Here is a 10,532-nt window from a genome sequence, read left to right on the forward strand (position 1 = left end):
TAAGCTGTGGAGTCTTGTGAGCAAAATTTCTACTTTGTGAGCCACTGGCATTAAAGCTGTGAGCGAGTGATTTGGCTACTGCATCAGTTAGTTTGCCTCTGGAGCCCTCCTTCCTGAGTGAAGAGAAAAATATGTGAGCCAAAGGCTTAAAAGCTGTGAGCTAGCTCACACTAACTCAGGTTAGAGGGAACACTTCTGGTAACTGGAATGTGAATAGCTACATATTTTGTACTTCATCTATTACCAAACAGCTTTCCTTTTTGGCACTCTGGTACTAGGTCTTCACTGATGTGCTTGTTGTTGCTTTTCTCTCAACAAACCAGTTACTGAAAATAGATAAAATTGTGTTGAACTTCTATCCTTTTTACCTGACATGGGTAGTTTGCTTTTTTTCCCCTCACATGTGCCATCAGATAGGCTCGCCAGCTCTGAGTTGGCAATACCTTGGCCTCGGAGATTTTGGGGTGGAGCCTGAGTGGTGGGTTTAGATTCAGAGGAATTAGCTGTGTTAGTCTGTTGCTGCAAAATAGTCCAAGAGTTCAAATAGCACCTTTAAGACTAACAAATAGCACCTTTAAGACTAACCTTTAAGACTAAGACTAACTGAGTGGTGGGTGTGGCCTTATGACACACTTCCGGTAATGTCAGGGGGGTGGAATATGCTAATGAATTATGCTAATGAGTTCCCCTAGCTCTTTTTCTACGAAACGACCCCTGTCTACAGGTCCTACTCCATATACATAAAGAAGAATAATCTGCCTGGGGAAATTGTAATGAGATTCTCGAAGAGACTCGTGAGAGATTGCATCCTAAGAGCGACAGCAGGGACACCTTTGAAAATCGGGGACAGTACTATTCGGATTCTGAAAGACATTCCATTTGAAATAAGACAACGGAGAAAGAAATACAAAGATTTAATTATTTTTCTTCAAGTGAATGCAATCAGTTACAGGTGGTTATACCTAGAAGGCGTAACCTTTAAATTTCAGGGGAAAAAAGAAAAGATTGACTCTGTGTCCAAAGCACGGGACTTTTTGAGAATCCAGCTGGGTAAGCCAGAGGAGAGGGATAAAGAGGAAAAGGACAGTAAGTCCAGCGACGAGCTGGACTCAGGGTCTTCTGGACAGGACTGTCTGAGAAGGGGGCAGCAGCTCCTAAAAGTCCTTATAAACTGCGGAAGAGACAAGATAAGAAAAAATAAGGGTTGAAGGACTCTGAATGGTGCCTCTGATAAATATTGTTTTGTTCTTTTAATATGGGGATGCTGAGGAGTTCTTTCATAACAGTTAAAATTAAGACTTAAAAGTTATAAAAGCATGTCTGACCAAGTTCATCAAACGTAGCATTTTAAGAATTGGCATTGTCTGTAAGCTAATTTGAGGATTTCCTCTCTTGGGTTTTAGTTAGTAGTGATTATCTTTTCTTTCTCCCTTAAATGTAGTACCCCTCCTTTTTCCATTATAGTTTGTAGTCTATATAGAAAATGCAATTAAAAAATCCCCTTCGGGGGGCCAAAAAAGAAAGAAAGGAAAGGAAACATCTGCCAACCCCAATTCCCAACAGGCAATGGCCTTATCCACTTTCCTAGAACACGGGATGGGTGCCATACTGGGGAACAGTGCCCCTGAGTATCACTGTTTTAATGTATCATAAAAATCAAATGTGAAGAGAACAAATGATCCAAAAGAATATTGAAAATAGAAGTAGAAGTCATCCTATTTATTAATATTTTCAGTGAGCAAAGTAAGAAAGCTCCATCTGATTATTTTATCATAAAGGTTTCAGAATGCAGATTCAGTTTAGTAATATATTAAAAAATATGTTTTCTAAAAGTAATGTTCTAGAATAAGTTTCTCTCCAGGGCAGTGGAGAGCATAGTTTGGCTGCCAAATAGAATGAGAGACAGGTATATTCTGTGGAATATGTGCAACTGTATTCAATAATCATTTCTTTTTAAGGTATGCAGCCCCTCATGTACTCTGTTCAAGATGCATTAAATGGCCAACCCTGGTGGATTCGAGTAGGAACAGATATTTGTTACTACAAGTAAGCATATATTAATTGATAGAATCAGATTTTAAATTAGTGGGGTAGAAAAATATTTGATGGGAAATAAAAGTATTTAGTAGGCTCTTTTTTATAGTTTGTTAATTTGAAAGATTTTTATGCTCTTTAATGACTATCATGTTCAGGGAGGCAGTGTGTACATTTTGTAAATAAACAGATTTAGTAATTACTGTTTGAAAGCCAATTTAGTCAGTTAACCAATTGAAAGATACTGAGTCAGTTAATCATTGTTAATTTGTACTATAAGCAGGGGTCATTTGGGGCTGGAGTGCCACTCCAGCAGCCCAGGAGTGGGCACAAATGGCGGTGGCAGCAAGCCCCGCCTCCAGCTCCCCACCCCCAAGCTCCTTCTCTCTAGAGTCGCGCCACAGCAGCAGCACGACTCTTCGCTTCCCCCCCACTCCACCTTGGCAGGCCAGCTGGGGAAGCAAAAAAGGGAGGGAGGCATCTTCAAAAGCCTCCCATTCCCAGCCGGCCTGCCAAGGCGGGCTGGGGGGAAAGCAGTGGGGGATCGTGCAGTGGCGGCGCGATCTTTCCATTCTATTCTATGGCCCCTTTAAACCTCTTCTCTCTTCACTTCCCCCTCCCAGCCAGTCTGGGGAAGGGAAGGGGAGGCTTTTGAAGATGCCTCCCCCCTTTTGCTTCCCCTTCTGACATCACATCCGGTGATGGCAGGGTGTGTGGCATATGCTAATTAACTATTATGCTAATAGCCTCTTAGGTATGCTAATGAGCTCCTGCAGCTCTTTTTCTACGAAATGACCCTTGACTAGAAGTAATATTTAAGCAAGTCTTTTGTTTCTTCAATCCATAGGACCAGGTGACACTAATGTGTACTTTCTATTTTAAGCTAACGTTAATATTTTGTTCTTAGGAATCATTTTTCTAGAAGCTCAGCTGCTGCTGGAGGTCAGAAGGGAAAATCCTACTATACAACTACCTTCACTGTTAGCTTCCCACACAAGGAAGATGTTTGCTACTTCGCTTACCATTATCCATATACTTATTCAACTTTAATGGTGAGCTCACTTGAACTTGGATACATGCAGAATTTGTGTTAATATATGTGATTTCATTACACACTTTTATGGATCTGAAGTGTATGTGTATGATAATTTTACAGTGATCCTAAATACTAAAACACATTCTGTTTAAGAACAAACTGAGATACTTGTAATGTTGAGGAAAATAGCTAATTCTATACAAGTCATGCCCTTGTACAAGATTGGCATGAAGTTCAATATTACCGTGTAATTGATCTAAGAAATGCATAAATATTATTTACTCCCTTTTTACTTCAGTGGCTGTTTTACAATCTATATCCAAGCTTCTTCAGGATTACAAAAGAATAGTTCTTATATATACATTTTATGTCAACATTGTTATTTCAAAATAGTGTGCTGATGTAGTTTCATCATTTTGACCCTAGTCTTGCTGAAATAGGTCCTTTAAGAAATTAATTCTTGGTAACTATTAAAATACTCATCTGGGAAAAACATGCTTCACGGAGTAATTCTGCTGTGCTTACTGTTCCATTTTTTAAGTCCTAGAGACTTTGATGGGACAGTCATTGCACAGGCATATCACAACACTGGAGAAGACCAACTCAGCACAAATAAATGCTTTTCTGTCCTTGTTCCATGTTGATTGTCAGAGGAAATGCCTGTTGCTCTGCTATATTGCAGATGCTTATACTGCACTACTAGCTGGTTTTCATTCTGTCTTGATTCATGGAGCACAAAGAAGAAGAGTAGGTTTTTATACCCTGCTTTTCTCTACCCTAAGGAGTCTCAAAGTGACTTACAATTGCCTTCCCTTCCTCTCCCCACAATAGGCACCGTGTGAGGTAGGTGTCTGAGAGAGTTCTGAGAGAACTGTGACTGGTCCAAGGTCACCCATTAGCCTTCATGTGAGTGGAGAATCAAACCCAGTTCTCCAGATTAGATTCCACCAGTCTTAACTGCTACACCACACTGGCACTAAGGTTTTTGGCAGTGAGCAAACAGCTCCTACACAACTTCAGTGAGCCAGTGATTCAGCAAATAACCCCTCTTTTCAAGGCTTCTAGATTTCCTATGGCCTTAGATGGAAGAATTTTAGCAGATACAGTTATTTCATTTACAGTGCTGCAGTAATGGCAAAAACTGCACTAAGATTTTCATTTTTGCCATTAAAAGGGCAAGATCTCTTGAAGGGGGAATTTGACCTTTTCTATGGTTCTTTATGATATTCCTATTCACAGAAAGGTATAGACAGCTAGTCTGATAAAGCGAATATTCAATTTTACTTGCAAAGGCAGGATAGGACAGACCCCATCCCAAGGCCTAAGAGATGGGACTGTAGTTTGTAATAAACATCCTATGACTCAATACAATTAAAATGCAGTGTAGCTACAGCAGTTGGAAAATGATTTTGCCTTATGGGCCCATTCATTGCCAGGATTTGGGCAAAGCTGCTTCAGTGCTTCAGCATGTTCTGGGTCTTACAGTTAACATCTCAGATTCACATTCCACATTTCTTTGACCACAGATTGCTTAATATGCTTAACCTCCCAGCTGTTTCACACTTGTACTGCTATAATAGCTAATTTTCTCTTTCTGTAAGAGGAGTATGAAAATAGTTTGGCCAGGTGCTGTTATTTTCAGGCTAACTAGAGATGTCTTTAAAGTGTTTTTTGCTGTATTTTTAAAAGCTTTATCTCTAATGAAAGAAAAGTGGTAAAACAGAAAAATATTAAAAGCTATCCTATACAAAAGCTATATTAGACTAAGTCAGTTTAATAACACTTAATAGCTTAATAACTACATGAGGTTTTTGAAATTTGTTCAAAATTGTTATTATTTAGAAAGCACCTAAAATTGTGGCAAATAAAGGGGCCTTTCTCAGAAGCTTACAGTATGTTTGTTTTATAAAGATGCACCTTCAAAAATTGGAATCTACATACAATCCTCAGCAGATATATTTCCGACACGATGTTTTGTGTGAGACCCTTTCTGGAAACAACTGTCCTTTACTCACTATAACAGCCATGCCAGAATCAAATTACTATGAACATATCTGTCAGTTCAGTAAGTACAATAATTGTTTCCTATTCACTGAGATCTGTTTGAAGCTATTTTAATACACAACTGGTAAACTTTACTCTCCTTGAGTTTGTAAGTTGTTTATATAATCTCATAATCAATTCCAACATTAAGTTTCAAAATCTCATTAATTTCATTGAGTGCTAGGTAGCTGTTTAAGGGACTCACTGATGGAGAAATTAAAAATACTGATTTCACAGGCTTTCTTCCAAAAAGACAAATAAAGAAAAACTTAAGAACCATTGTAAATATTATAGAATATTATGAACAACATCCAGGAAACAAATTAGCTGTTGTGTTTTTGGATGCGGAAAAAGCCTTTGATAATGTTAACTGGGACTTTCTAAAATACAAACTGGAAATATGGGAATGTGGCCAAAATTTTACAAAAATGATATATGAAATATACAAAGAACAATGGGCCAAAATAATTCTAAATGGAGAGTTAACACAAAGTATACCTATTGAAAAAGGGACTCGACAAGGATGTCCACTCTCTCCATTACTATTTATCTTTGGGATAGAAATGCTGAACGATTTGGTGAGAGACAATATGGAAATTACAGGTCTTAAAGTTAAAGGAGAGCATTTTAAACTACAAGCCTTCGCTGACGATCTTGTATTTATTTTGGAGGACCCGACGAAAGCTATACTACCCTTACTAAAGGTAATACAAAACTATGGAGCAATAGCGGGACTCAAAATAAATATTTTTTTAAAATCTTGACAAAAATTGTACTAAAGAAGACATAACCAAAATTCAAATGATTTCAAAAATAGAAGTAGTAAAAAAGTTAAATATTTAGGTATTAATATATCAAATAAGAACAACAATTTATATGAAAATAATTACAAAGTATTACTAGAAAAGCTAAAGAATGATTTACAAAAGTGGCATGATCTGCACATATCATTTATGGGCAGAATTGCAACTATTAAAATGAATATACTTCCGCGAATATTATTCTTAGTGCAATGCATACCCATATTGAAAAATAAATTTTTTTTTGATGAATTAAACAAGCAAGTTAGAAAATTTATTTGGCAATCAAAAAGATCAAGGGTGAAATGGAAGCTACTTCGAGAGAGAAAAAACAGAGGAGGACCCGGAATACCAGATTGGTATCTCTATTATCAAGCAGCGGCTATGAGTTGGGTGAGAGAATGGATTTTGTTGGAAGAAGAGATTATTAAAACTGGAAGGACATGATCTATACATGGGCTGGCATGCCTACGTATGGTATGATAAAGATAAAACACAAAAGAATTTTAATAATCACATAATAAGAGGGGCATTAATGAAGATATGGAAAAAATTTAAAGAAAGATTTTATGCTAAAATACCAAAATGGGTCTCCCCACTAGAGGCTTTTATAATGCCGACATTAATAACAGATAACAAAAAGATAACATACGACGTGCTCTTAAATGAAAACAACGAATTAAAGCCCTTTGAGACACTGCAATCAAGGCATATTAATCTCACCAATTGGGAAAAAGTACAGTTACAATCAAGATATATCAAGGATTAAAAAAACTTTGTGAAAACAAAACTAGCAATAGATAAAATATGGCTTTCATCAGCAGATAAACTGATTCAGAAATTATATAATTTTTTACTGGAAGACGAGATGCAAGAAGAAGTACTAAAACCATCCATGGTAACATGGATGAAAGATATAGGACATAATATAACAATAGATGACTGGGCAAAAACATGGAATTCTATTAAACTATTAAGATCCACATCATATAAGGAAAATATATTTAAAATGCTATATAGATGGCACTGGACCCCTGACAAACTGTCCAAATGTTATAAAAATGTTTCTGGAAATTGTTGGAGATATAGAAATAATATAGGAACGTATTATCATATATGGTGGCGCTGCGAGAAGATTCAAAAATTTTGGAAAATTATTAAACAACTAATAAAAGAAATCATGGTGGTAGAGTTGCCACTCTTACCGGAAATATACCTGCTTAATATAATAACAGATAGAATTAAGTATAACGAACTATGTATTATATTATATATTCTCACAGTAGCTAGAATTCTTGTTGTGAAATGCTGGAAAACAGATAGAATACCATGTAGAGAAGAAATAGTTACAAAGATCCTAGAAATAGCAGAAATGGACGTTGAATATGATGCTATCAGGAAAAGATGAAACTAAGTTTCAAAAAAATGGCAAAAAGTCAATAAATGGATAGGAAAAAATGTTTAATGAAACCTCCACAAAGTGATTATTTTGTATTAGGCATTGTCTTTTGTTCTTTTTTTGTATGGAAAACGTGAATAAATAAACTTTTTTTAAAAAAAATACTGATTTCTGCCTGGATAGTGCCCAGTGAATATTAAGATGTTGATAAATGTCTGGTTGTATGTTCCATACATTGCCTTAATATATATAAAAATGCTGCCAGCAGTTACCTGAATTGCTTAAAATGTATTTCATATTTTTAATTCATATTTTGAATCATATTTTGAATCCATATTTTGAATAATGTTTTAGGGATTCATAGTACTTCGCTTTTAAGTTCCTTCAGACAGTGACCAATTGGTTGTATCATTCTTCTTTATGTTGTTTTTAGGAAACCGTCCTTTTATATTCTTATCTGCTCGTGTACATCCTGGAGAAACTAATGCAAGCTGGGTTATGAAGGGAACACTGGAATATCTCATGGGTAATAATCCCACTGCCCAGGCATTACGAGAATCTTATATTTTTAAAATTGTTCCAATGCTTAACCCAGATGGGGTCATCAATGGAAAGTAAGTTGTTAAAAGGTTTTAGCTGCATTTAGAAACTGAGTTAAGGAAAATGCTTCTCAGGCAGTTCCAGACTGACATTCCCCCATTCCTTGGGGGGAGGAATGAACCCTTGCATTATGCCGCAGGACATACTGATCATTCTTTGGGGTTTTCCATCAGAATCTTCACCAACAATCATGCTAGTGTATCAAAACAACCACAACCACAACCAAACATACAAGTCTTCATTATGTAAGCCTATGCACTTTTGAAGGGTCAAGATTAGGAGTGTGCATTCAGCTGTAGCTGAACCAAAAAAATACCCGAAAAATACCTTGTCGATATTTTTTGGATATCACATAAGCCGAATACAGATCAGTTCTGTATTCAGCTACTGGTATAACTGAACCCGAAAAAGCCAATATTATCTGGCTTTTTTGGGGGGGGGGTCATTTTGCTATACTGAAAAAGGTCTCATTAAACCTAACAGCTGCCTCAGACGCCAGTCAGCTGTTGGGTTTAAATGCCTTTCTATCCCTCCCCGATCTCGGGGAGGGAAAGAAAAGCATTGTAAACATGCCTGTTTCCCTTCTTAATCTTATTCAGGCACCCCGCGGCTGCAGGGCACCTGAAGAAGATCGGGAAGGGAAGCAGGCATGTTTCCATGGCTGTTCTCGGTCTCCCCAGCCAGCCCACCAAGGCGCACAGGTTGGGAAGACAGTGGGCAGACAGGCAAATATGCCCCGTTCCTTCCCTGAGCCTATTGTGGAGAAGCCCGGGGAAGGGGGGGCATGTTTAAGTGCCTTTCTTTCATCCCTAATTTCTTTAGCTTTCCTTTTTCAAGCCTACTGGCTAACAATTTACCAGCCTTGTTTCCCATGTCAAAATATTGCTGTGTGTGTAGATAACATTTGCAGAGCGGGGTGTGTGTATCTGTATAACATCTCTAACCTGCCTTTTTCAAGTTGAAATGCCTGGAAAATAGTCCCATTATGGTTTTCCATATGGTATCTTTCTGCCCCTTTGAGTTTTTAAAAAACAATTATTTCTCTCTTGATTTTTTATTTTATTAACATAATGAGCCATGTTAATAATTGTACCTCCTAAATAAGCCATAGTGGCTTCTTACACTAAGTGAGCTGAATATCAGTTGTGTTTGTTGTTCAGCTTTCACCCTGTTAGTTTGATACTTATTTGACATGGATGTCAGTGGGGACTGGTGAATGTTCTGCATAGATATTTGTATTCAAATTTTAGATACTAAGAACATGTCAGCTCTGGAATATTCATATGCCTTAGGAAAATGTCTAGTCATTTTCATATCTACACTGCTCTGTTCATATATCCAATAGTGGACTTGTGGGGTTCACCTCACTTTCCCCTGTATCCTCCTCCTTCCCCTGTATCCTCCTCCTCACACTATTTCCTGTTACCCTCCCTCTGGCAATGCCAGTTGTCTCACTTTTCCTGCTTCCTTTGTCCATTCCACCCACAACCAACCTTTCATCTGCCCCCCATCCTCAGCTATATTTGTTATTTATTTAATTCATTTTCCTTTTTCCACAATGGAAACCCAAAAGCAGCCTTGATGCCTTTCCTTTCCTTCATTTCTATCCTCACAACAACCCTGTGAGGTAGGCTTTTATTTACATTGTTCATAGTCTGCCTTTCTCACTTGGTCTCAAGGTGGATTAGGCTTGAGAGTATGTGACTGGCCCAAGTTCATCCATGAGCACTAGGGCAAAGTGGGAATTTGAACTTGGGTGTCTCAGATCCTAGTTTGAAATGCTAACCACCACACCGCAGGCTTTCATGTGGTGGCTGCCACTGAATAGTGGCAAGTAGCCAGAACTGTCAGCAGTTGCTGCTGAGCTGGCTGCCCACTCTCCCTGCCTTTTATTGTCAGAAACTAAGGCTTGAAGGCTTACAATGTTGTTGTGGTTGCCTAGCAACCCCCTCAATGACCACTGGAGCTAAAACAATATTTTAAATACCCTTTGCCTAATAAAATGTAGAGGGACCTCTTCATAGTACAAAATAAGCTGTTGCATACATTTATTTGGGGAGAAAAGACTTTTTCTTTAGGATGATGAAATCTCATTAAGATTATGTTTTTCCTGTAGCCATCGCTGTTCTTTAAGTGGGGAGGACTTGAATAGACAATGGCAAAACCCAAACCCAGATCTGCATCCTGCAATTTATCATGCCAAGGGTCTCCTCCAGTACCTGTCTGCTATAAAGCGTTTGCCACTGGTAAGTTTGTGTATGTGTACCCAGTTTAGTTCACTGAAAGTCATTCTATTGTTGTATGAAAATGCCGCTCCTTGCATTTTGTAAAACTACATGTGAACTTGCAGGGTCGGCCCCAATTTATTTGCACCCTAGGCAAGAATCCCTCCTGGTGCACCCCCCCCCCATGTGCCCACCAATTAAAAAAAATAAATGCATTTTAGGAAAAACAAGACGGGGACCCGCGATACTCGCGGGGGGAGAAGAGCTCCGTCTCCTCCTTCCCCCCCCCGCTCGATGTCCCGAGGAGGCGGCAGCAGCAGCGAGGCCGGTCCTCCCCCCCGCCCGCCCGCCCTGCCTACCTGCCGGCTCCAATGAGGAGGCGGTGGCGGCGAGCC

At 38.5% G+C, this 10,532-nt stretch overlaps 1 protein-coding gene across 2 annotated transcripts in view; it reads left to right on the plus strand.

The window, feature by feature from the left end:
- AGTPBP1 (ATP/GTP binding protein 1) overlaps positions 1 to 10,532 on the plus strand; it is a 146,244-nt gene that overhangs the window by 110,572 nt on the left and 25,140 nt on the right. For both annotated transcript variants that reach the window (XM_015419280.1, XM_015419279.1), the window contains exons 18-22: positions 1,959 to 2,046; positions 2,942 to 3,086; positions 4,982 to 5,135; positions 7,746 to 7,926; positions 10,029 to 10,158. In XM_015419280.1, coding sequence (XP_015274766.1) covers positions 1,959 to 2,046; positions 2,942 to 3,086; positions 4,982 to 5,135; positions 7,746 to 7,926; positions 10,029 to 10,158 — 698 coding nt within the window. The remainder of the gene's footprint in view (positions 1 to 1,958; positions 2,047 to 2,941; positions 3,087 to 4,981; positions 5,136 to 7,745; positions 7,927 to 10,028; positions 10,159 to 10,532) is intronic.

The sequence above is a fragment of the Gekko japonicus genome, unplaced genomic scaffold, assembly GCF_001447785.1.
Source record: "Gekko japonicus isolate JY-2015 unplaced genomic scaffold, Gekko_japonicus_V1.1 scaffold133, whole genome shotgun sequence".
NCBI lineage: Eukaryota > Metazoa > Chordata > Lepidosauria > Squamata > Gekkonidae > Gekko > Gekko japonicus.